At 37.0% G+C, this 27,940-nt stretch overlaps 1 protein-coding gene across 1 annotated transcript in view; it reads right to left on the bottom strand.

Annotated features, from left to right (window-relative positions):
* Positions 1-5,716: 5,716 nt before the first annotated feature.
* Positions 5,717-27,940, bottom strand: part of LOC105035183 (F-box protein SKIP17) — a 39,713-nt gene continuing 17,489 nt past the window's right edge. The window contains exons 3-12 of the mRNA XM_010910629.3: positions 13,779-13,973; positions 13,585-13,695; positions 7,596-7,681; positions 7,392-7,513; positions 7,010-7,074; positions 6,822-6,894; positions 6,643-6,705; positions 6,460-6,524; positions 6,310-6,384; positions 5,717-6,182 (exon numbers count right to left, since the gene is read on the bottom strand). Coding sequence (XP_010908931.2) covers positions 5,969-6,182; positions 6,310-6,384; positions 6,460-6,524; positions 6,643-6,705; positions 6,822-6,894; positions 7,010-7,074; positions 7,392-7,513; positions 7,596-7,681; positions 13,585-13,695; positions 13,779-13,973 — 1,069 coding nt within the window. The 3' untranslated portion in view covers positions 5,717-5,968. The remainder of the gene's footprint in view (positions 6,183-6,309; positions 6,385-6,459; positions 6,525-6,642; positions 6,706-6,821; positions 6,895-7,009; positions 7,075-7,391; positions 7,514-7,595; positions 7,682-13,584; positions 13,696-13,778; positions 13,974-27,940) is intronic.

Genomic DNA, 27,940 nt, shown 5'->3' with positions numbered 1-27,940 from the left:
GGAAAGAATTAAATGAAAGAAAATCAGAGTCCAAACTAATTCTGCATGAAGAGCAAACTGAGAAAGAATTAAAACTAATTCTTGAAAAACTTGATTTGGGCAGCCGAAACCTTACCTTGTTTTGCAGATTTTGTGGACCCAGAAAGGAAGAAATTCTTCTCCTCTAATTAACCATGCCTCCTTTCCTTCTTTTATTATGGAAATCATAATAAAATCAGAAAATTTGGGCAGCATAAGGAGTAGATGGCTGGTGGTTGCTTAAAGCCTATCCAAAGGAGGAGAGATTCTATACCAAATAAAAAGAATGATATATAGAATAAAATCATGAGAAAAATACCACCTTAACCCTAGCCCTAGCCCTATTTAAGGATCCTAAAACACCAGCAGGAAGGAGGAGAATCATCTTTGAAAGCTAGAGATCAAGCAAGGAGAGTTTGGAGTATCTGGAAGATTTGAAGAGAGGATTCATTCGGCTCTGCAATTCCTTCAGAGTTTTTAATTCTTTCTCTTGTTTACTTTGCATTTATTTTTTAGAACTCATTGTTAGGATGATTTTGGAGTTTTATTCAAGTAAACTTGAGTTTGATTTTGATATGATGAAAAGCTAAATTTCTAGCTAGGGTACCTGATGTAGCTTGGATTTAATTTCAATTCCAGAATCTTGTATTAATTTTCTTTGTTAATGCAATTGTTTGTTATTTGCACTTAATGCTTTTAAGTATTATTATCTTTGGTACTTGATTGATTTCGATTTATAATTGGTACTGGGAAGGAAGATTATAAATTGGAGTTAATAACAAACATCATCGGAATAATAATTGGAGCGGGAGCAGAAGATTTGACCTGTGGGATCTTGGAAATAATCACTGTGCTTATTGAACTAATTGAAATCTATTTTACTATTGGAAGATAGATTATAGGTTTTAATTAGTATATTTAATAAGACTCGGGAGAGATTATTAAATAATTTAGGATTATTTATCCTTGCATTAATAATTAAATTTGGATTATTAATCGAAATAGCTGGAATTGATAATTGGTCCAAGTGAAATCAGATATACCCTAGTGCTTTATCAATCGAATTTTGCTTCAGCTTTCATTGAGTTCTTTAGAGTTAATTTTATTTTCCACTGTCATTCAGTTTCGATCGTTTAGATATTAGTAAAATTAGCATTCATTTTTGGTAATTAAACTCAGTCCTCGTGGAAACGATCTCTTATTTATCATTATATTACTTGAGCGATTTCGTGCACTTGCGAAATAGGCTATCAAGGATGTTGATCTCCGCACTAGAGATTATGAAAAGAACCATTTCTTCTTTTTGCTTCCTTAAAACCCATGCACCAAATCTCTACACTAGAGATGTAAAAATTTTGTCCAACTTTTGGATAAAGAGAAAAAAAAAATCCATATCCAAACATGGATAAGAGAGAGAGAGAAGAGATCCTAACAACCAACCTTTCGTTGTTAGTAAGAAAGAAGAGATATACATCAACTTACCTCACGCCTAGATGCATCACGCCGTCCCTCTCTCTCCCTTGATTTTTCATGCACAAAACCCTCTGATTTTTGGCATGAAACTTGATCTCTATCAGCTCCTAAAACCATCCCATAAGATCATGTTTAAATAGGCAAAGAGGAGTTTGATTTGGGTAGGAGATAAGAGTCCAATTAGCCTTGGACTCTCTCTTTATTATGTCACCCACCTAATTTTTATTTGCACCCAGATATCACATGGAAATAGGAGATTTTCCCATGGTTCTTACACACTAAAAACTTACGCAAAAAGGAGAGAAAATAGGCATCCAAAATCTGGTGGCGTGGGACCTTGGTTGGCACATGAAAAGGAGGAGTTTAATGCACATAGAACTCTTCTTTAGGTGGCTGATTTAAATCAATTTAAATTCTAACTAATTCTAATCATATTAAAAATTGATTAGACCCAAATAAATAAAAATCTAAATCTGATTTGGAGCTTAAGCTATTTAGATTAGATGTCACCTAATTATAGAAGGAGTCTTAGTCCTTCTGGACTCTCTCTTGGTGCTTGAGTCAAACTCAATTTAATCCTAATCCAATTAGGATTTGGTGCACCCATGAAGATGAGAATTCTTAGTCTAAATAGAAACTCAAACATTCTTGTTTAGATCCTAGTCTAATTAGAACTTAAGTCAAACTCAAATCCTAATACAATAACGAATTATTCTCTCATGTAATTTGATTATCTTATAACCCAATTAGGCTTGATCAAATCAAACCCATGTCAAGTCAAATTAAATCTAATTTAATTAGACTTGATGTAAGCCCCATAACTCAATCAAATTGAGCCAATTAGCAATCTAATTGCTAATTAATCCTCCTATAACTCGCTAAATCTTTAGCGAGTTATTTAATTATAACTTTTGCATTAGATTAATCATCAATCAAATTGATCATTAAATCCTATCACGATTCATAATCGTAATTCAACCATCTGATCAGTCAAAAGTCTCTTTATATATAATTCCATAAGTTCTATTCTGTCTAGTTGTAAGATATATTGTGATCCCTATCATAATATCATTGAAACTCTTTTCAATGGGTTGGAACCATTCCAACTCTGCCCATCAAGGATCATTGATTATCAAAATGATGCTCATGGGTCTCACAATCCATCAATGACACCTAGCAGTATATAGTGGCAACCTAGCAGAATAAAAGGTGATGAATCTCTAGGTACAGTTAACGTATGATACAGTTTCTCTATCATGAGTCCCGATCAGATGGCAGGTCATGGATAAATCGTCAAACCTCATCATTAGTCATATGATAAATTCAATCAACTCGAGTCCATATGTAATTCTCATGAAAATTCTTTTCCATTAATCACACTACTATGGCCATAGACTTAAAGACTCAGCTTCTTAAATCCCATAGGATTACTCCCTTCTGCTAGGATCGATAGATCCCATCTAGGTGTACACCATATTCTTACAGTGAATTAATTATCGTCAACATCCACTACAAGAACTCATTGATACCCATATTTATGTGTAGTCAAACTCCAGCAGCCTCACTGCGAGTAGCATAGCACCGCAGGTCAAAGAATCAGTCGTACAATTGCAGGATCGAGAAAATTACTAACGAGTGAGCAGACATCCATGTGACTTCTCGTGTTGGTCACGCTCAGTGCTAGTTATTTTCTAACAACCAGCTGCACTCTCGCTCCAGTGTCACTACACCGCAGACTCAAGACTCATCTGTCCGAAGAAAATGATCTGTGTACTAATCTATCTGGATCAATCACCATCCTCATGATGATCCTATGATCAGGAGTAATTTAGGAATTAACCATCAATGACACATGTCTCAAATTCTCAACTCTTTGAGAATATGTGTCATCATCTTGTTAATCCCTTGGATGATTCATGGACACATAAAACATAAATAGTAATATAAATATCTATAAAGTACAAAATTATATCTTAGAAATATGGTATGCGTCAGCCAAGATTAAATTCTAGGGCATACATCCAACAGTGTTACAATTGGTCATTCAGGTCAGCTCTTCTACTTCCTTCATCTGAGCTCTCAAAAAGCACCTCAGCCTCAAAAGTGGGACAAAAGTGATACACATCGAATTTGACCCATTTGATGTGGTATTACCAACAAATGAGAGCCTAATGCAAACCAACCATGCAGCCCTTCATTTGGCCAACTAATTTTCGCTATATGACCATTCCAAAGATGTGTGGAGTTGTTTAATCTCTCTCCATTCGATGACAGCTAGTCACAATGACAGAATAGTCTCTCAAATCATGAGATTTATATCTCACGCTATCACAGCATATCTCTCAGACATGCAAGCAGTTTCCAACAAACTCCCTCACACATCCTAGGATGCCAATCACGATGGAGCCTCACCTATATAAACCTTTCCCCAAACACCCTCCAAGTGAGTCACTCTAAGTTGAATTAAGCTTGGACTAAGCCATCCTAAGTCCTTGGTTTATAGAAGCTTTATAGAGTATGACTTGTTGAGTCCAACTCATGAGCTTAAAGGAGATCCTAAGCAAAATCTCTCACAATTCAAGATTAAGCTTCCAATGGGATTAACCTCTCCTGAACTCACAGAGATCTCTCTCTCCCTTGTCACCCCTCAAACTCTCCATATATACTCTAACTTTTCTTACTCACTCTCTCTCTATCCATTTTCATACTGAACCTCCTTTATTCCTCTATTCGAAGGTCTCCTATCAGGAAACCCCCAATAAGAAGACTTCCTGGACTTATGGTGTTTTGGGGTGCTCTTAGAGGCTAGACTGAAGATCCAACAATCGACAACTCGAGCTTCTTCTTGGATCACCACCTTTACCTCTCCATCCTCGGCTCTAACTCATCAGCTTGAGCCAGATCAATCCTCGACAGCAACACTATCTATCTGCATTTTAAAAACAAAAATAAATATGCATTTTAGGATAGAAAAAACAAAGTAGAAACATGATCCTTCCAACATACAATGAATCTAAATTTGACCCTTGAGATGGCTTATGGATGCCAAGCATTTCTTGGAACTTTTAACTTTCCTATCTCCTTTATTCTTGCTTCTCTGGAGGAAAAGGAAGCCAAATCTCTCAGGAATGAGAACCGGCAACACGAACCCGACAAAATGCCAAAATGGACTGGCCATAGCATTGAGCAAGGGGCCAGCAACATCTATATGTTTCACAAGGAGAGAAGGTAGGAATCCTAAGTCAATGCAGGAATTATTTGCCAACCCCAATACCATCCGAATAAAGGGAATAAAAAGAATACGCCAAATCACGTGTGCACACCACCATACGCAAGTGTCCCTGGGAAAACGGAATACCTAAGAAAGCCCTCCACTAAATCAAGTATTCTAATAGCTTATCCTTCCATCCACATTATCTTGGTACGTGCTTGGTCAAACTTTGAGGTGGGCCCGGGGGCCGAAATGACGAGGACATAGAGGCCAAATCTAGTGTCCAGCATGAAGATTGAGGAGCTAGATGTACCGATTGAAACATACCGTACCAATGCAGAACCGAGGCCGCATCCCTTGTTACAAGCTCTTTAGCAAACTGCCTCATACTTGTGAAAACACCTTGGCAGTCCTAGGCATTACCACCTTGAAATGCACAGGCTAAATGCCTAGATAGCCAAGCGGATGCCTGGAGTTACTAAAAAATAATTAAAAAAAAATTTAAAATTTAAAAATAATAAAACTTGTATTCTAGCCTCATATAATTACCATAGAAACATAAAATTGATTAATATAAAACCAATAAAAAATATATATATGTACCCTAAATACACCAATTAATAAATACTGAATAAATTTTATTGTACATGAGAAGAAACATGGAAGCAATTTAAAGTAATAAATGATAACATAAATCGGCATCCACCTTGAGAAAAACAATCAAAAAGCAGCTAAGAACCAACCCAGGCACCAATCTCCGTCCACTGGCCTGGATGGTGGGTTTGCCCAGGCGTATGAGAGCCTGGGTGGTCCATCTATACAAGCTGTTCACACTGCTTGGTATACTTTTCTTGCGTACATCTCATGCACTAAGTTGTTGCAGTAATACCATGGCACATAAGATACCAACAAGCGACCAGCACCATTATTAAAATCCTTTGTCTTGCATGCTTTGAAACACTGAAACGGAAAAGTCCCAAGCTCGAATAAGAAAGGTGGAGGGTTGAAATTAGGTTGACAGCCAATTGTAGAACTTGTTGGACTAAGACTGATGAAATGGATCCAAATTTGATATGGTTTTGCTTAACTTAACGGACACAAATAGTCCAATGGAACCAACGAAATTCCATGACATATACAAATTTGTTCAATGCAATGTAGCATCACCTTCCACTAGTTTGAAACTAATTCAACCAACAAAAGGGTGGGGGACCGCATTCAGATGGATGACGCTGTATCATCTTGCATTACCCATCCGACCTTTTGCTAAGCCAATTGAAACTCCATTTCATCATAGCTATCTGCACCATAGAATGCGAAGTTCACATCATGGACATCCTCATTTCCACTCCCTGGATCACTGCTATAGCTGCTGTCAGATGAGCTTGTAGAATAAGAACCAAATACAGCAGCAGCCATCATCTGAAAGCTTGTGCTGCTGCTTATTTCACTGTCACTGAAGTGTTCGATATCAATAAAGCTGCAAAATGCATGCAAAAAAATTGTAACTAAGATGGCCAAAAACAATTCCTTGTATGATAAAAGTAATCACCAAACAGCGCGCATGCTAGTGTGCCAGAGAGAGAGAGAGAGAGAGAGAGAGAGACCTCCCTTCTGGGGGAAAATTGGCCATCAAACAAATATCAGGTCTCTCTTTCAAAACTCGTGAAATTGGAATAGCACTGCACCAGCGACAAATAAAAGAATGAGCCAGAATGTAAGATTTTCAATGAAATTCACAAGGGGCACCCCACTACCTTGGGTTATAGCACCGATAGTTCCAGTCATTATTAGCAGAAAGGCCATCCTTATTCGATATGTCCTGTTCAAAGAAGTCCAAGAACAACAGCAATTACATGCTACATTAAACAAGAATCTATCAAATTTACAGGAAGCTTTTTCCATTTATTGGAAGCCCAAGTGATCATCTAGCTTCCTACCAAATATCTGAGGGTCTTAAAGTCTCCATCAAGCACAGCAGATAAGAACCGAGAAACTTCAACCTGCATAAAAAAAAGTATACAAAACATCCAAATATATATTCTTGGACACGTCCACATGAAAAAATATCAACATACTGGCAAAGGGTATGCATCATCCGGTGTTCTGAAATCATCACCTCTTTGAGATGCAAACAGTCACGCAAAATTAAGACTTCCAATGCAAGGGGATTTGTGCCATTGCCAAGGTTCCTAAACAACTGAAACTGTGAAATACAGCTCAAGAAATAGAAACTTCGGAACAAGAGAAGCATAGCTGAGGATATCCCAAGTGAAAAGTCTCAAAATGCAGTAAAAGAATTCATACCTTAAAAACATGCCTGTGATTGAATAGGATGTTGAAAAATCAACAAATTTGAGAGAGCGAAATCCCTACAAAAGAAAATGTTACCGTGCAAAAATCAACAATCCAGTTCAGAATATTGTATTTTTGCAAGCAAAATCACAGTATAATCGAGCTAAATTTGACTAACTACTGACATAAGCAGAATATATCAAAAAATAAATAAGTCTTTTGGTCAGTACCAACAGCTATGTATAATTCTAACCAAACTTGATAGTGATATATAGAATGCCTAGATAGAACAGGTTCTTCTTGGCCAAAAGGAAAAAAAAAGGCGCCCCTAAATCAAAAGAAATAAATAAAAGGACAAAAGGAAAAATAAACAGACTTTATATGAAAATGATACCTTAAGCAGTATACGGACTTTATGATCATGAAGCTTGAATCCCCTGAGGGCTAATGTTGTTAAATTAGGACAGCCATTTACCAGACCGATGCAAGTTGGCGACTTCAAACTATCATCTCTACCTGATTATACAGAAATTTTATGGATATACAAGTAGGGTGTAGAGAGAGAGAGAGAAGCAAGATAACCAGGAATGTGTCATACCAGTATCAGAAGACTCAAAGAACAAACGCTCTATGGAGTGACAATGTGTGCTGACTACATCCAATGTTCGCCTCAGCTCAACATGTCTGTTCAGGCATTCATGTCAAAGAACTATGCAATTATGCACTTTCAAAAAACACTGACTGCAAAGCAAGGAGAAAGCAATCTACAGCAACAACGTCCACCTACTATAGCAAAGCCTGAAATTGACATTACAAATTGGAAAAATTTGAAAAAAAAAAGGGGAAAGAAAAGGTGATGCCTATCCATTCATACATACAGCATACAGTGAACCGAGGTCAGGCTAAGAACTAGGATGAGAGGAAGCACGTGCAAAAACAGGTGAACCTAGGTCGGTGGTATCAAAACCCACCGACTTCAACTGAAAATAGTTGGGACTCTCTCACTATTGAGTTGGTTTGCATTTGTTTGGGAATTCAAATGGGCAGCTTTGATTCTTTTCTGAGGAAAGGCAGGTTTGTGATGGTAGTCAAAAAGTTTAGATTACTCTTACAGACATGGGTGTTTGTTTCAGTGTCTAACACGCAATCTTAGTGCATCTCTCTTCTGCTGATTGACTCAAGAACACTTTAATGATATAAATATATAACATAGATGTATGTATTGATGAAGTTAGATGTATACCCTCAGTGACTTCATATTTACATTTTGGAATATTCCTTGTACAGGCACCTTATATATCAATATCATGTAGTAAAAGTATCCATGCTGGCCACATTGTATGAGCAACAAGAGCTAAAGTGTTTATTTGTACCATGACAAATATCAATTAGATGACTTACATCAAGAATCAACACAAAGCCCATACTTTTTCTGCACTAATTATGGATAAATACTCTGCTGATATTCAAAAAGATGTACCTGGTGTCTTTGCCAATGAGACAAGTGTTCACTGATGAAACAGGGACTACATTAAATACTAAATTGAACTTATGAAAGAAAACTTCAGAGGATATGAGTTTAAAAATTAGTCGAACAATGTAAGAGAGAATAGCAATGAAGATACTATCCCGATCAAGGTCCATGCCAGGTACCATATCATTACCTTACTAGTTCGATATGGTACACACTCTATACCGAAATAGCTCTCTAACCATTTTTCTCAATTTTTATCTTGGTATGCCTCAATATAATTCTGTACACTTCAGTACAGATCGATACGCACCTCGGTATGTCTTGGTACAAGGCTTGTACTGACTTAAAGTTGAGTTACATACCAATTTCCTCCTAATATAGTACAGTACACCCCATACTGGGTGGTATAGGGCGATACAACAGACGATGATCCCGAACAATGATCGTTGTACATTTCTAGGGTCCAGACTGGTTGCCTGACGATACGATTAGTACGCCGCCATTCCAGGACCATACCAACATAGTAGAAAGGTGAGGAAGAAGGAGAATAGGAGAGAGGAAAAGAGAGAGAGGGGAAGGAGGGAGAGGGAGAAGACCGGCAGAGGCTAGCAGAGTGCATCCCGACATAGCAAAGAGAGTGGGGGAGAGGGAGAACAAGAGAGAAAGGAAGAGGGAGTGAAAGGGAGAGAGTGATAGACATTTAGTGGAGGGCTAAGGAGCCATGAAGGGAAGGAGGGGCTCCACTCTAGTTCCCCTATTTCATTCAAAATAAGGGTCCCGGAGGGAGGAACATTTTTAGTTTGAAAAATTTAAGTCAGCAAACCTCTTGTCGACTTCACTAATTTTTTTTTTTAAATAAACTTTTTTATTGGAAAAAAATAAGTCACCAAAAAGGTTGCCCACTCTAGTTAAAATTTTTGAAATTAAAAAGCCCCCTTGGGACCCTTGTTTCAAACAAAACAAGAAACTGGAGGTGGATCTACCCCTCCACACCACTCCGTGACCATCCACCACCCTCTCTTTTCCTCTCTTTCCTTCTCCCCCCTCCACCAATGTCTCAGCTTCATTGCTAGAACCATCCCGGTCCATCATTTGTATGGCTCAGTACGCCTCAAGCTAGATAGTTTAGGATGGTTCCACCTTGATCCTGATGAGGATTAATGGACCAGAAATACCACAAAGCGATCTTTCATTAATTAGGGTGTATTGTACCAAATAATAGGGAGATAGATGAACATATATGTAATAGAACTAGAGCAGGTTAGACAGACGAGAGGTGCTTCTATAGAACAACAATAAGGCTTGCAATGTTGTATCTTGTAAGGTTTGCAGTACTAGAAGATAAAGAGAGTTCACATTCACTAAAACAAGTTGTGTAGCAAAAAGGAAAATATTAAAAATTCAAAATAGATGTGTGTGCAGGCTTTAAGACCTAAACAAATTAAGGATAAAGCAATGGATAATCGATCTAGATAGTATGGATATGTACAACAAAGATCCAAAAAGGCTCCGGTATAAAGAGGTAGAGGAAGATCTAAGATAGCAGAGATGAAGGTTTTAAGGAAAGATATGGTGAAGCTTGGAATACCATTAGAGGTAGCCCTAAATAGACATACTTGGAGAATAAGGATCCAACGGCAAATAATTCAGAAATGGCCGGATGGTCATGGTTATGGCTATGCATCATTACCATGCATGTCTATGACACATAACAAGCCAAAAGAGAATATGTAGGGTAAACAGGTGCATACTTTTATGCTCCCCGTTTCCAGACTAGACTGCATTAATATAACATCAAAGTGATCTTAAGCTGTACAGGCAGACGTATAGCATGATAGCAATATTTGTTTGCAACCTACTTTCACATTTTAAAACAGCATCGCACTATCCTAAGCAGTTTTGTTTCTGTAGCAGAAAATTTGAAACTCTTTCATTAATTTATTATTTATTTTTTTAAAAGAATGTGAAAGCCCAGTCCACATATTGGACAATATAATGATGAAAAATCCTCCTAGATATGCCAAGTATTACAAACTGAGATAACCAATAGCATTTAAGGTTCATATAATACATTGCTAGTAAGATTTACATAAAAGTAGCAGTTTGCATGCAAAAACCTAAAATATGTTGGTAAAGTATAACATAGTTACCTGTTCCCAAATTCTTTGTTGATGAAATTGTGAGCTCAAATTGAACATAAATATGTCTTGTTAGCATGTATAGCAAATTTTTTGAAACTATCCAACCGTAGAAATAATGGATTGTTTATGATTTATAATTTTATTGAATAGTAAAATACTTAATATTTATTTGAAATGCCCTGTATAATTATTTGGTATACATCTGGGAACTAGCATCAAACAATTAAATTTTTTTCTATTAATTGTAGACTGTAACTTAGCATGCCAATTGTGCATATTTTCACAAACTAGCTTGTCTTTCCCGGATGATACATGCCAGGCTTTGGCATGTTATGGCATGACACTTAATGTATATAGGTTCTTGACTGGTGAAATCACAGATATGCATGTAGTTTTGAGTCCTTCCTTGGCAGATTTAGTCATCCCAACCTTGAATTAGGATCCAAATTTAAATTGACTAATAGGAACACAAGGCAAAGCAGCTAGAGTACCTGAAAAATGTTTATGTTAGTTATGTTAAATCAGTCAGAGTTGGCATCGACACTTGAAGAAGAGAAATTTGGGGAGGAGGGTTAGAGAACTCTGCATAAAATATACTTCATCTATTTAAGCAAAGAAGGATGAGTTTCAAATCAATTAACATTAGTCAGCATATAAACCATCAACGAGATGGCACATGTGCAGGAGATGTAGTTCAATGAACTAGCACACCATTTTGAAATAGTTAATCTCTATTTAATCATTATAACATACCTATCAATAATAAAACCTCAAAATCAAAGAAACTGACTCTTTAAAGGCAACATCTGAAATCAGTTTTGGACTAAAAAAGAGTGGAAAATGAATTGGTGTAAAAAGAATTTAAATTATTCAAGCATCATGAAGAATATTAGTTTGAAGTTCATACCCTTCCAAAAAGAAAAGTAACAACTAACAAGTATGCCCTAGTATAGCACAGCAAATACAATGAATGACAAAATGATTTGCAATACATACCCTTGAATAACAATATGGTACCAGTATAGTGAAATAAATATCAAATCAAGGTTGGCTTTGCCGATATCGGGCCCATACCGACTGGCCGGCAGTATAATTTTGTATAGCCCAGTGTCGTTCAATGCCAGACCCAAACTGACACAACACAGGAAGCAGGAGAAGAACCAAAGAGAGGAAAAGAGAGAGAGGGGGAGGGTCGGGAGGTGCAAAGGCCCTCGATGACTAGAGGAGCAAGAGAGAGGAAAAGAGAGAGAGAGAGAGAGGGGGGGGAGGGAGAGGGCCGAGAGGCCGGTGGTCATCGTGGAGGGGGGCCACGGAGGCCCTCGGATGACCGGAGCTGCTCCACCCTCTGGATCGCCCATGTTTCAATCATATTTTATTTTTTTGCTGACTTAAAAAAATAAAATATGATTAAAATAGAGGCAAGTCGCCCCAATTTTCATGGACGATGGAGCCGCTCCAGTCATCCGAAAGCCTTCGTGGTCTTTTGGTACACACCACGGGCCTCCCGGCGCTCTCCCTCTCCTTCTCTTCCTCACCCCTCCTCTCTCTCTTGTCCTTTCTATAAAGGAGGGTGAAACTCCAATAGGCTCGCCCCCTCAATAGCCTTGGCCGCTTTCTGGTGGCCTCCAACAACCTCTCTGACCTTTCCCTCTTCTTCCCTCCCCTCTCTTTCTCTTTTCCTTTCTTTCCTTCTGTCCCCCCATCTTGTCGGTGTCTCATTTCGAATGCCGGAACCATTTCGATTAGCCGCTAGTATGGTTCAGGCTAGTTCGACGAACCTTTGAACCTTGTATCAAATAGAGGCATATGATAAAGACCAATATTTAAATCATAACTTGAAAAATGCATGTAGAAGTTTATGATTTTCTTATGTGAATATACTGGGTGAGCAATCATATCTATTATGCAATCCAAAAGATGTTGATTGGCTAGAAGAATGTGCTTAGAATACAATTTCTGAAGCAAGGACACAGTATGTCACAGATAATCAACTTTTGTAGTCACTAATATACCAAAAAACTTTGAACCAAGGATAGCTATGCTAGTACTAAAGCCCCTACTGATTGGCCAGCAACAAGGTTCGGTACACCCATGCCATTTCGTGCTGGGCCCAAACCAACATAGCAAAAAGGGCAAAGGAGAGGGAGAAAGGAAGAAAAGAAAAGAAAGAGAGAGAGAGAGGTAGAGAAGGGAGGGAGAGGGGAAGGAAGAAGCGATAGAGGGGGAGAGAGGGTGGCAAACAGCTAGCGGTGGCCGCTGAGGGGCCGGAGAGGGGCATGAAGGGCCAAAGGACAGGCTCCGCCCTCCGAATTGAAAATTTTAAATAAAGTCTGCAACCCCCTCACTTAATATTTTCAAAATAAAAAAAGAGGGCCCATCTAATACCTTTCGAATGAAACAAGGATCTAGGGAGCAAAGCCCTCCTCTGGCCTTCCGCAAACCTCCATCAACCTCCACCAGTCATTTGCCACCCTCTCTCTCTCTCGCTCTGTGTGCGCTTCTCTTTCCTTCTCTCTCTCCCCCTCCTTCGCCAGCTTCTTATTTGGAATGCTGGAACCATCCCAATCCGCCGTTGGTATGTCTTATTATGCCCCAAATCGGATGGTTTGAGATGGTTCCACATTTCTTGCTTTCAACAAAAACTATTCAGCCTTAAATAAATTAGCATGATATATTCCTACATGCATTTTGTAGATGACCAATTGTTCATGGTCGCTAGTTTGCTGAAAAGACCTTCACAATTCTGCACCCTTGAATTAAGTAGCATGGTAGGTGTGGACGAAATGCACATAAACATAAACATAAATTTTTCTAAGTAATATGAAACCGAAACTTTTCTAAGTAATATGAAACCTACACTTAACTGTAGTTCTTTCCCTTCAAAAAGTGCTTCTTAGTTTGAGAATCTAAAAAGTGAAACTGACTAGAAATCACCTCCATTAAGATGTAGATATAAGAACAGATGTACTTACAAACCAATGAGTTCCAGATCAAGGAGAGACTGGCAGGCTACCAATGCTGTGCAAAGTGCAGAATTATCCATCTTATCAATATTGTACAGGTGCAGCCTCCTCAAGAGAGCCCTTCAAACATGTAAGTGAAAAAATCAACCACAAAAATATGAGGTTCTGAAAAAAATAGCAGCCACAAGCCAATCCTGCCATACCCAGAAGCACCACCATCCACACTTAAAGCCAGCAGACAGGACCGGGTAAGGACAGACGACTCCCTCCTTGGCCTAGGTCTCTTCTCATTCCATGGAAGACCAAATGTATCTATGGAATGTTTAGTAGAAGTGGACATCGGTTGAGAAAATTCTGCCGTTGAAGTTGGACTAGGTCGTACACCAAGCTTGAGTGACCTAATTTTAGAGAAATGAATAGTAAGAGAGAATTGAAAAAAAATATGTATGTATGTAATGTATGTATGGCATCTTCATAAATATACTAATGAATTTCATTTACAATTAAACACAAGGAACAACTCAAATAAGAACTGATGTTCTCCATCAAGCAAAAGCAGGATACAACATGACAAAAAGTATGTGGTTTCATATATGTTAAATGATTCTTCGGATAAGTTTTTACAAATTATGACTGATCTTGAGGAAAGACATTTAAGGAAAATAATAAAGTCAGGATGATAATGGAAAATTCTATAATGTAGAGCAATGCTCATCATGCAAGAATAAGGATGGTTAATGAAAATGTTGGAATTTCAATATCGGAGCATGCATGTATGTTTCAAAATTTTTTTTTTCAAAACATCGCAACGGAAAAGAAAATTAAAACATCTTTTAATCTACATCATGTATGCATAAAACATAAACTACGAGGATCTACTTCATATGCTGAAATTGAACATATACTGAAATTGAATATGTGATCGAATCACATACCTGTTTCGTAATTTTTTTCTTCAAATCTAGATCTGGAAAAGAAAAAGTTCTCTCTTACCTGCACAAGTGTCTGACCTCTATGGGTATCCACTCAGGATCAGTCTGAAATAGCCCTCTTAAAATTGATTTTTCTTCTCTAAGAAAAATCAGCCTGCGAATCTAAACGAAGCACTCTTTGATCCTTTCCTTGATCTTTTTCTTCTCTTCTTCTCTTGCTTTTTCTTCCTTAGATTATGCAGCAACCAGGGAGTAGAAACCAGCAAACAACAGGGATGCCCAAACCCCTTTGGGCGTGAAGGATGAAGGACGTTCAAGATGATGGACGTTGGACCTCTAAAGGGAGAAGAGAGGGAAAAAAAAAAAGGGGAGTGGGGCTCTCCTAAGGGGGCGTGGGGCTGCTGGTTGAAGTGTCTAGAGACCTTAGAGGAGGCCTCTTTAAATAAGCATAAAATTTCAATCCTATTCAAAACCAAACAACCACTTAATACAACTCCTACTTGCATTAGGAATCCTTATTCCTTTAGTTATTTGACTTCCTTTAGGAAATCAATTAGGCGCCAACTATTGGAACCTTTGCACCCACAAAAACACACCCCACTTTGCACCCATGGGACACCCAAAGCTGGTCCCACACACCCACCAATTGATGGACACACCCAACTTGATCAAATCAAGTGATGTCCAATTAAAACTATCTATAAAAATAATTAAGGACTTGAACCCTTAATTCATTTGATCCAAAACTTAGACACCCAACAATTGGAGCCCAATGAATCTAATTCATTTAGATTATTAGCAGGTAATTTAGTTTGAATTAATCTTATCAAATAAGATATTCAAATATAAAGAGAAATTTGGATCCAATCATGTGCTAGCAAGGTTATCCTGAACCCAATATGATTTCTCCAAATTCAATTGAGACTTCATAAGCCCAATTGCTTATTCCAGATCTAATCTCTTTGTTGTGTGACCCCATAGATTCAATTCTATCTGATAGTGAGATATATAATAATCTCTATTCCAACCATGTGCTAGCAAGGTTATCCTGAATCCAATAGGATTTCTCCAAACTCAATTGAGACTTCATAAGCCCAATTGCTTATTTTAGATGTCCAACCATGTGCTAGCAAGGTTATCCTGAATCCAATAGGATTTTTTCAAACTCAATTGAGACTTCAGAAGCCGAATTGCTTATTCCAGATCTAATTCCTTTGTTGTGTGACCCCATAGGTTCAATTCTATTTGATAGTGAGATATACACACCATATGCTAGCAAAGTTATCCTGAACCCAATACGATTTCTCCAAACTCAATTGAGACTTCATAAGCCCAATTGCTTATTTCAAATCTAATCCCTTTGTTGTATGACCCCATAGGTTCCATTATATCTGATAGTGAGATATATAATGATCTCTATCATTGTATCATTGAAACTCTTTTCAATGAGTCGAAACAATTTTACTCTAACTCATCAAGAATTGTCGATCCTGAGCAATCCTAGTGAGCTTTCACAATCCATCAGTGACACCTAGCAGTATGTAGTGACAATTCAGTAGAACCAAAAACGAACCTCAAGGTATAGTTAACGTATGATTCAGTCCCTCTATCGTGAGTTCCAACTAGATGGCAGATTATGGATAAATCGTCAAACCTCATCATCAGTCATATGATAAATTCGATTAACTCAAGTCTAATTATGATCCTTATAGAAATTTTTTTCCATCAATCACATTGCTATGGCCACAGACTCTCGAACTTAGCCTCTCAAATCCCATAGAACTACTTTCTATCAAGATCGATAGATCCCATTTTGATGCGCACCCTACTACAGTGAACCAACTATCGCCAACATCCACTATAAGGGCTCATTGAGATCATGTTTATGTGTCAATCAAACTCTGATAGTCTCACTGCGAGCTATCGTACCATCGCAGGTCAAAGGACCATTCACACAACTACAACATCGAGACAATCACTGACAATCGAGTGGAAATTTAAGTGATCTCTCGTATAGTCACGCTCAATACTAGTTGTTCTCTAATAACTACCTGCACTCGTCGCTCAGTGTCTCTATACTGTAGATCAAAGACTCATCTACCCCGAAGAAAGCAATCTGTGCGTCAGTCTATTCGGATCGATCACCGTCCTCATGATGATGTTATGACCGAAAGCATTTAGAAATTAAATATATGTCTCTAATTCTCAACACTCTGAGAATATGTATCGAAACGTTAATTCAATGGATGATTCAAGGACACACCACACTTGAATAAAAAGTAAACTTGTCCTTTTATTGATCAAATCAATATATTAAGTACAAAATTGTGTCCTGCCTTTATTACAATATGTCAGCCATATTGACTTCTAGGATATACATCTAACAATCTCCCACTTGGACTAAAGTCAATTGACCATTAATCTAAGTCTCATCCTCTCAAGGTGGACTTCCATTTTTGACTGACTCAATTGCTTTGTCAGTGAGTCTGCCTCGTTGTCCGCGGAGTCTACTCTTTGCACCTCGACATATTTTTTTCGAGGTAGTCGCGTATGATATGATACCATCATTCAATGTACTTTGATTTATGATGAGACTTCGACTCCTTAGCAAGTGCTGTGGCTCCATTGTTGTAGCAGTAAAGTAGTATAGTATCTGATATCATAACCCTAAGTTCTGCAATAAATTTTTTGAATCAAAAGCCTTCCTTTGCAGCATCCGAAGCAGCGACATATTCAGCCTCTGTGGTCGAATCCGCTATGATAGGTTGCTTGAAACTCTTCCAGCTGACTGCGCCACCATTGCATACGAACAGATATTCTGACATAGACTTTCTATCATCAGGATCAGACATGAAGTCTGAATCAGTATACCCCTCGACTCACAACTCAGAACCTCCTCCAAAAACCAAGAACAAATCCTTAGTTCTTCTCAAGTACTTAAGGATGCTCTTCACAGCTATCCAGTGCTCCTCATCTGGATTCGACTGATACCTACTCGTGACACTCACAGCAAGAACAATATCAGATCGAGTACACAGCATGGCATACATGAGGCTCCCTATGGCTGAAACATAAGGAATCCTACTCATACACTGAACTTCCTCAGATGTAGTCGGACACATCATCTTGAAAAGATTAATATCATGTCTAAGAGGTAAAAATCTTCTTTTAGAGTTTTTCATGCTGAACCTCTTCAGCACTTTTTCTATGTACAACTTTTATAACAGGCCTAGCACTTTTTAGATCTATCCCTATAGACTTTTATTCCAAAAATATAGGACGCTTCCCCTAGGTCTTTTATAGAGAATTCTTTGGACGACCATCTTTTGACTGTGGTCAACATGAAAATATCATTCCCAATGAGGAGAATATTATTCACGTACAATACGAGGAATGTTATTGCGCTCCCACTGACCCTTTTGTATACACAAGGTTCCTCTTCGTTCTTAATGAAATCAAACGATTTAATCGCATCATCAAAATGATAATTCCAACTCCGAGAAGCTTGCTTTAATCTATATATGGACCTTTGTAGCTTGCAGACTGTGATCACCATCACCAAATGTGAAACCTAAAAGCTGCTCCATATAGATATCTTCCTCAAGATATCCATTCAGGAAAGCAGTATCTGTCAGATTTCATAATCATAATAAGCTGCAGTAGCAAGCAGAGTGCGGATGGATTTCAGTATAACTACGGACGAAAAGATTTTTTGATAGTCAATGCTCTCGTGCTGACAATAACATTTTGCCACAAGCCTAGCTTTATAGGTCTACCTTACTATCGGCACCTATTTTTCTTTTGTAGATCCATTTACATCCAATGGGTACTATACCCTCGAATGAATCTACTAAGATCCATACTTGGTTCGAATGCATCGAGTTAATTTCTAACTTCATTGCATCTAACCATTTCTTAAAATCGATATCAGACATCACCTCGTCAAAGCTATTAGAATCATCACCATGACCCTTATCTCCCATAAGGAATATTTTCTTTATTTTCTTCGTAAGCATATCCATGTACCTTTTAGGAGGTCGGAAGATCCTGCTAGATCTACGAGGTGGTAGAGAAACGTCAACTACTGGCTCATGAATAATGGGTTCCTGAGGATCTATAGCTCTTTGCTCTTCAGAGACCTTTTCGAGCTCAACTAACCTCCCACTGCCACCATCCTGGATAAACTGTTTTTCTAAGAATATGACGTTCCGACTCACAATCACATTGTGATTTTGTGAATAGTAGTATCTCATAATTCTTTTAGATACCCTATAAAACGAGCTATTACAGATCTATCCTCCAATTTATCAGCCATCTGTCTCTTAACATAGACTGGACATCTCCAAATCTTAAGATAACCTAGACTCGACTTCTTACCGTACCATATCTCATAAGGTGTGGTAGGAACGGATTTTGATGGAACTCTATTCAACAGGTGAATGGCAGTTAATAAAGTATGTCCCCAAAGATATAAGGGTCGATCAGTGAAGCTCATCATGGACCTGACCATATCTAATAGGATCCTATTCCTCCTTTCGGATATCCCGTTGAGCTGAGGTGTTCCGAAAAAAGTCCATTGAGAGACTATACCTTTATCTTTGAGATATCCCAAAAATTTTCGACTGAGATATTTTCCTCCTCGATCAAATCGAAGAACCTTAATGGGCTTGTCTGTTTGTTTTTCTACTTCATTTTTGAATTCCTTGAACTTTGCAAAAGCTTCAGATTTATATTTCATAAGATACATATACCCATACCTAAATAAATCATCGATAAAAGTAATGAAGTAACTATAACCACCCCTGACCTCCACCCTTGGCCTCCACATCAAATAACCCACACACATCAGTGTGTACCAAGACAAGTAACTCAGTGGCCCTTTCTCCCTATCCTATAAAGGATAACTTGACAATTTTTTTTCGAAGACAAGATTCGCAAACCGGATACGACTCTAGATGAAGAGAGCCGAGGATCCCATCTTTTTTCAGTTTGTTTATCCTGTCCTCTCCAATATGGCCTAGTCTATGATGTCACAAGTACTTCCGGTTAATTTCATCTTTGGATTTTTTTTGACCTACAGTACTCACTATTTGCTCGTTCAAATTCATATTCGCATCAACATGCAAGCGATATAGACTGTCAATTAAAAGATCTCGTGCAACCAATTTATTTTGTAAATAAATGGAACAAAAGTCTTTATTGAAATTAAATTCAAAATCTTCCAGTGCTAGCACAGACACGAAAATCAAATTCCGACTAGTTACAGGAACAAAATAACAGTCTTTTAAATCTAATCTAAATTCTGACGGTAATCGAAGAGGATAAGTGCCAACGGCTTCTGTAGCAACTTTTGCTCTATTGCCGAGCCGAAGGATCATGTCACCTTCTTTCAACCTCTTACTTTCTATTAGACCCTGTATTGAGGTACATATATGAACACTCGGACAAGAGTCTAATACCTAACTAAAAGTAGAAGAAACCGTAAGGTTAGATTCAATTACGAACATACCTTCTGAAAGTTTATTACGCTTTTTGGTCTTTAGACTCTCCAGGTAAAGTAGACAGTTCCTTCTCCAGTAGCCTTCAGCATCACGGTGGAAACACTTTCCCTTTACTTCAGCCTTTTTTGGAACGTCCTTTGATTTGCTTTCTTTCTTCTGCTTCTTAGCAGATTTAGTCTTCTTCCAACTAGACTTTATCTTGGAAGAAATCCGCTCCACAGCGAGAACAGTGCCCCTTAAACTCTTCAAAATTCCTTCCGTAGTGACCAACATGTTGACCAATTCAGATATAGTGCAATCGAGTTTGTTCATATGAAAATTTATAATAAATTGACTATATGAACTCGTAAGAGATTGAAGGATCAAATCCATCTGTAATTCCTTTTGCATATCAAGCCCGAGCTTCCCAAGCTCCTCAATATTCTTAATCACTGTCATACAGTGCTCATGGACTGACTGCCATTCATGCATTTTCAAATTAAAGAGTCTTTTGGACACTTCGAAGCGTGCTGTACGGCTCTGCTCACCATACAACTCTTGTAGGTGAGTTATCATAGCCCTGACAGTGGACATATGCTCATACTGAGTTTGCAACTCATTTGACATAGAAGCCAGCACATAGCACTTAACCCGGCTGTCCTCATCCGTTCATTTTTCATAAACAGCTCTTTGCTCAACAGTAAGATGATTTGATAACACTATAGATTTTTGATCGAGTACCTGATCTAATTTTTTAGAAATCAGGACAATCCTGAGCTTTCTTAGCCAGTCTTTATAATTTGTTCCAATCAAACGACTGGATTCAAAGATGCGGGCTAGAAGATTTAAAGCTGACATTGTTTAACTGCGAGAGTAGAAATTCAAGTTAGATTTTTGTACTTTTAAAGTTATATTTAGTTCTAGGGACTTTAAGATACAAACAATGACTCTCACTAATTTTTTGGATCCCTCCACTCTTCGAGTGGAAAACGGAAACCCTAACGCGACAAATGAATTTCTAATGGGTGCTGTGGTCCACTAATGTTATGTACCTCACCTAACAGTTATTGATAATATGCACACCGATGCGTGGACAACTCTTTGCCCAGATGCTTCTCTAAGCATATTGCAGTGACTTGATCTCTAAGTCATGTGGACTCACCTAACAGTTATTAACCACACTCCTTAGTTAAGTCCGATCCACCATTCACAAGCAGATGCAAAGCCGTCATTGGATCCCTCACCTAACAGTTATTGAGCCCAACCCTATCCTTACCTTGGAGTAACTCTTTACTAATAAGTAGTTGCGTGTTTCCGATGCAACTGAACCACTGTAACCAGCCGAAAACAATCAACATCAGTAGCACGCCCGCACATCTACAATGATGGAAGACCTATGGACTAAATATTTATGGAGAGGTTTAGATTTAGATCTAATCTAATCAATCATCATATGACTGATCTAATTGGCATGGACTAAACCAAAATGCCAAGCAACCTTATTGAAGACCCAATCTTCCAAATTGATCAGGTAAGTGGAGATCGGTAGGGGTCCCTCTGTTGCTTTCTTTAGGCATCAATAAATTGATCAGATCAACTAACGAAATCAATTAAATAATCACCTCTCAATTACTTGCCTTAGACACAATAGGTCAATTGGTCCAAATAGATTAGCTCAAGCAAATCAGGCTCAAGCCATCGAACCGAATTAGGTCCTTAGGTTAATCGATTTTACATATAGGATTTAATCGATTTGATCAACAATAATTATATGATCATATAATTTAATTGATCTAGCCCTAATCAACACTTGACTCAGTTTGATCAATTACTTAATCGAATTAAACCCATAATATTTAAATCAAAAATCCTAGATACAATCTAATTACATGACTTAATTTTTGATTTTTTTCATAACCAAAATTCTCATACATAATCACAAATTTCATATTCTAAAATTAAATTTCAGATCTAAATTCTTTGCATAAAAGATAAGCTTTAAATCATAAAAATAATTTTCAGATTTAATATACAAACATATATAATAAAAATAATTTTACATATGTATGTAAAATTCAGATCTAAACAAAAATTCAGATCTTAACATAATATCATATATCTCATATACAAATCATAAATCACATTGAAAATAATTTTTTAATCTAAATATGCAATCATATACCTCATATATGAATCATGAATTAGATCAAATAAAATTTCAGATTTATGCATGCATCTACATATCACATAATTATGAATTAAAAATCGTTCTAGAACAAAATTCAGATCTATGCATGCTTTCATAAATCAACTATATATTTTAAAATTAAATCTAAAATAAATTCAGATTCAAAATACTCATCTATACATCTCATGTATCAAGAAAAAATCAGATTTTGAATCTCCTTTCAAAACATGTATGTCAATTTCATGCATATGAAATCCGTGGCTCTGATACCACTATTGGAATTTTAATGTCGGAGTATGCATGTATGTTTCAAAATTTTTCTTTTCTAAACATCGCAACAGAATAAAAGATTAAAATACCTTTTAATCTACATCATGCATGCATAAAACATAACCATTAGGATCTACTTCATATGCTGAAATTGAACATATGCTGAAATTGAATATGTGATCGAATCACATACCTATTTCGCAATTCTTTTCTTCAAATCTAGATCTGGAAGAGAAGAGGCTCTCTTTTAGCCGTGCAAGTGTCCGGTCTCTACGGGTATCCACTCAGGATCTACCTAGAATAGTCCTCTTAAAATTGATTTTTTTCTCTAAAAAAAATCAGCCTATGAATTTAAACGAAGTCTGGATCGTGATCAACTCTTTGATCCTTTCTTTGATTTTTTTCTTTTCTTCTCTTACTTTTTCTTCTCTAGATTATGCAGCAACCAGAGAGTAGAAACCAACAAACAAGAGGGATGCCCAACCCCTTTGGGCGTGAAGGATGAAGGACGTCCAAGATGATGGACGTTGGACCTCCAAGGGAGAAGAGAGGGAAGAGGAAAAGAGGGGCGTGGGGCTCTCCTAAGGGGGTGTGGGGCTGCTGGTTGAAGTATCTAGGGACCTTAGAGGAAGCCTCTTTAAATAGGCATAAGGTTTGAATCCTATTCAAAAATAAACAACTACTTAATACAACTCCTACTTGCATTAGAAATCTTTATTCCTTTAGTTATTTAACTTCCTTTAAGAAATCAATTAGGCACCAACTATTGGAGCCCTTGCACCCACAAAAACACACCCCACTTTGCACCCATGGGACACCCAAAGCTGGTCCCACACGCCTACCAATTGATGGACACGCCCAACTTGATCAAATCAAGTGGCACCGAATCAAAACTATCAAAGAAAATAATTAAAGACTTGAACTCTTAATTCATTTGATCCAAAACCTTAGACACCCAACAATTGAAACCCAATGAATCTAATTCATTTAGATTATTAGCAGGTAATTTAGTTTATATTAATCTTATCAAATAAGAAATTCAAACGTAAAGAAGAAATTTGATCCAACCATGTGCTAGCAAGATTATCCTGAACCCAATAGGATTTCTCTAAACATAATTGAGACTTCATAAGTCCAATTGCTTATTCCAGGTCTAATCCCTTTGTTGTGTGACCCCACAGATTCAATTCTATCTGATAGTGAGATATACAATGATTTCTACCAAATTGCTTATTCCAGGTCTAATCTCTTTGTTGTGTGACCCCATAGGTTCAATTTTATTTGATAGTGAGATATACAATGATCTATATCATTGTACTATAGAAATTCTTTTCAATAGATCGAAATAATTTCACTCTAACTCATCAAAGATTGTCGATCCTGAACAATCCTAGTGAGCTCTCACAATCCATCAGTGACACCTAGCAGTATGTAGTGGCAACCCAGTAGAATTGAAAATGAACCTCAAGGTGTAGTTAACGTGTGATTCAATCCCTCTATCGTGAGTCCCGACTGGTCATGGATAAATCGTCAAACCTCATCATCAGTCATATGATAAATTCGATCAGCTCAAGTCCAATTATGATCCTTATGAAAACTCTTTTCCATCAATTACATTGCTGTGGCTACAGACTCTCAGACTTAGCCTCTCAAATTTCATAGAACTACTCCTTTCTATCAAGATCGATAGATCCCATCTTGATGCGTATCCTACTCCTACAGTGAACCAACTGTCGCCAACATCCACTACAAAAACTCATTAAGATCATGTTTATGTGTCAGTAAAATTCCAGCAGCCTCACTGCGAGCAGTCGTACTATCGCAGATCAAAGTATCATTCACATAACTACAGCATCGAGACAATCACTGACGATCGAGTAGAAATCCAAGTGATCTCTTATATGGTCACGCTTAGTATTAGTTGTTCTCTAACAACTACCCGCACTCATCGCTTAGTGTCTCTACACTATAGATCAGAGACTCATATACCCCGAAGGAAGCGATCTGTGCACCGATCTATCCAGATCGATCACCGTCCTCATGATGATACTATGACGGGGAGCATTTCGAAATTAAATATGTCTTTAATTCTCAACACTTTAAGAATATGTATCGAAATGTTAATTTCATGGATGATTCAAGGACACATCACACTTGAATGAAAAATAAATTTACCTTTTTATTAATCAAATCAATATATTAAGTATAAAATTATATACTAGCTTCATTCAATGTGTCAACCATATTGACTTCTAAGACATACATCTAACAGAAGAAGCAAGCAGCAACAGAGGAAAAGTTAACGTTCCTTGAAGAATCTCATAGAACCAAATCTTGATAATTTTATTACAGCCCTAAGATACTAAGGTCCCATTGCAATCCAATCTTATCAGCAGATATCTATTTAGGAATATCTCAAATTTTGAAGTCTTTACATTGCGAAATCAATCAAGGTTGTGTTTCACCACAATGCAGATTGTATATTTCAACTTTAAATCCTTTCCATACATTGGGTAAAAAGCAGAATAGGCTATTTAATTCACCAAAATTTGAGTTTCAATTGCCATTTCATCTGATAGCTATCCTTTTTTCTTTCATTCGTTCTTCTTTTTTTCTTTGCTTCTTATGTTCTCCCCTCCTTTCATTTTTCATCACCATATTTCTTGCGGCATACTCAAGGCTTTTATATTTTATTAGACATCACAAGACAATGATTAGACTTGCCGTCTGAATTCCAATCTACTTATAAGTTTGAAATTTTAAAATGCACTGAATCATGTCTAAAACATAAAGCCAACTTGACTTCCTTGTCTAAACCCTCACACCATCTTCTTCCAAAAGAATTGCTGATTTGAATACAACAACTTATACAGCTATATGTTTATAGATTAGAGTTGCAGCAATCCAACCATCAGTACAAGATGCAACATATAAAAGCTAAATTGAATATGGTCAATTTACTGATCATAAAGAAGGACAGCAGAACATATATACTTGGTAAACCTAGAGAAGCGCATAACGTTATGTGCTCAGGAGTTCACTTGACATACTATTTTGCATTAACTCTTCAAAATAATCAGACTGTCATTTGGTTACCCAGAAGGAATGCTATTTATTCACTTGGTGAGTTCCCAAAACAAACCATGTTTTCCGCAAAACCATACAACCATGAGTATCATCGTGCAACTTCACATGCATGCACATCTACATTTTAGCATACATATAGATGTACACGAATACAGACATTACGCACAAATTATTTTTACTTTGCAAGCAGCAAATGAAATTACAAATTCTTTGCACAAAGTGCTCAAACAACCTTTTTCAGCTTATCAAAACTTAAAAAGAAAAAAATTTATATTCGTTACTAAGGATAGCTCAACATAACAGATGTTGGTATAACTCGAATTGTCCCTCCACTGAACTACTCACTGTCACCAGGAAAAACTTTAACAATATTTAGGGGCTTTTGTTTGCATACAATCAGGCAGGTTGCAGTTGCAAATGCTCCAGTTAAATTGCAGGTATCTAAAACAACTATTTGGATGCCTGCAAGTTTGCATTTAAACCGCATAAAAGGACCCAAAACTTGCACTTGAAATGCAGCCATAATTGACCATAGTTCCAATTGCAAGATTTATTGCAACTGGAAGCAGCCCTCAAACGAGTCACCTCACCACTCTCCAACAATTAAAAGTTCAAATTATATATTCAAAAATTCAATATATTTAAATATTCTCATAAGCATAATATACAAAATAACTTCATTATACATATTTACTGTAACATCAAATAAATTTTATAATAGTATCTTTCTATGATAATTATTGTTAAGACAAGAATAATATAACTATTATTATTATCAAGGTTCGTCATGCCAGAACCAGACCCCATGCCAGATGGCCAGCGGCATGGTTCAGTACACTCCATACCGTTCCATACTAGGCTCGAACTGATATTGCAAAGCAGGGAAAGGGAGGACCAAAGAGAGAGAGAGAGAAAGAGGGAGGAAGAGAGAGGAATGGCAGGAGGGGGAGTGGATGAGGATGCCCACGGTGGCCGTCGGAGGGCCATGGAGTCTTTCGGAGGGTGGGATCTTCCTCCCCGTCCTCTATTGGCTTCCTCCCCGTCCTCTATCGGGTCGAAACAGGGGGGCACCCCACCCCTATTTCAATCATGATAATTTTTTTTTATCGCATCCACAATGAAGTCGATAACCCAATTTTCCTCTCTATAGAGGAGGACCTCCGGAGGCCTCTGACGACCTCTAGCAACCTCTCTGGCCTTTCCTCTCCTTCCCTTTCCCTCTCTCTTTTCTTCTTCCTCCTCCCTGATGTACCATTTTTGACACCGAAACCATGCCAATCAGCCATCAATACAATTCGGCATGCCTCGAACCAGCCAATTCAGGATAGTTTGGCAAATGTTGATTATTATGATACTAGTTGCTTATATAATTATTATTCATCTCATAATGATTCTTATTACCATCAATGTACAATATAAGATCATAATTATTTAATAATTTCTATTATAGAATAGTTATTAATTATTAAAAATTTAAAATAATACATATTATAAAAAAATTTAAGAGCATAACGGTATGTCTAATTATTCTAATATCAAATTATTTATAATGATATAAATACTAGAATATTAATTGTTATAAAAGTCCAATAATGATTTTATAATATTATTATTTTTAGGAAAATTAAAACATGATATATTATGTAATATAATAAGTCTATTACTATAATAACTATTGTCACGATCTTATTTAGCATTTATGATCATAATATACTTATTTAGTCAACTATCACAGTGATTCTTATTATAATCTATATAGTATATAATGTACAAATTATTGTAATTATATTAACTTATATTAAATAACATTTACTACTTATCATTATATTATACATTATAGATATAATTATCACTATAATAACCCAATTAAAATTTAATAATAATACTATTTCGCTAAAATTATAAAAATATGATAATTATTATACTATAATAGAATGAGTATATTAAAAAATTATTATTTCTATAATGTTTACAATAATCTTTATATTATAATTATTACCATGGCATTAATATACTTATTTAGTCATTATTAGTGTACCATAATGATTTGTTATAATCTACATATATTATTGCAGTATGAGTCATAATTATACTATAAACTATTATATAATAGGGCATTTTACAAATAACACCCAAATCATCCATATTTGTACATTATTCTCTAAATTTCATGTTCATATGGTCCCGTGGAGTTCTCCACTTGCATAAATTGGTCCTTCCACTACCATTTGTTGATGGAACACTGGTCAGTATCATAGAAGGACAAAAATCCTTCCAATTTAATAGCCAATGAGGCTCAGGATCAACCCCTTCTCACTCACTTTGCCCTCTTCTAGTTCGGGATTTGGTCGCTAGGGAACAGCGGTAAAGGGTACAGGTTAAGAGTTACCAAAAAAGGGGGGGGGAAC

The sequence above is a fragment of the Elaeis guineensis genome, chromosome 13, assembly GCF_000442705.2.
Source record: "Elaeis guineensis isolate ETL-2024a chromosome 13, EG11, whole genome shotgun sequence".
Classification (NCBI taxonomy): Eukaryota; Viridiplantae; Streptophyta; class Magnoliopsida; order Arecales; family Arecaceae; genus Elaeis; species Elaeis guineensis.
Note: the sequence above shows the minus strand (reverse complement) of the source record. Positions and strands in the feature narration are given on the sequence as shown.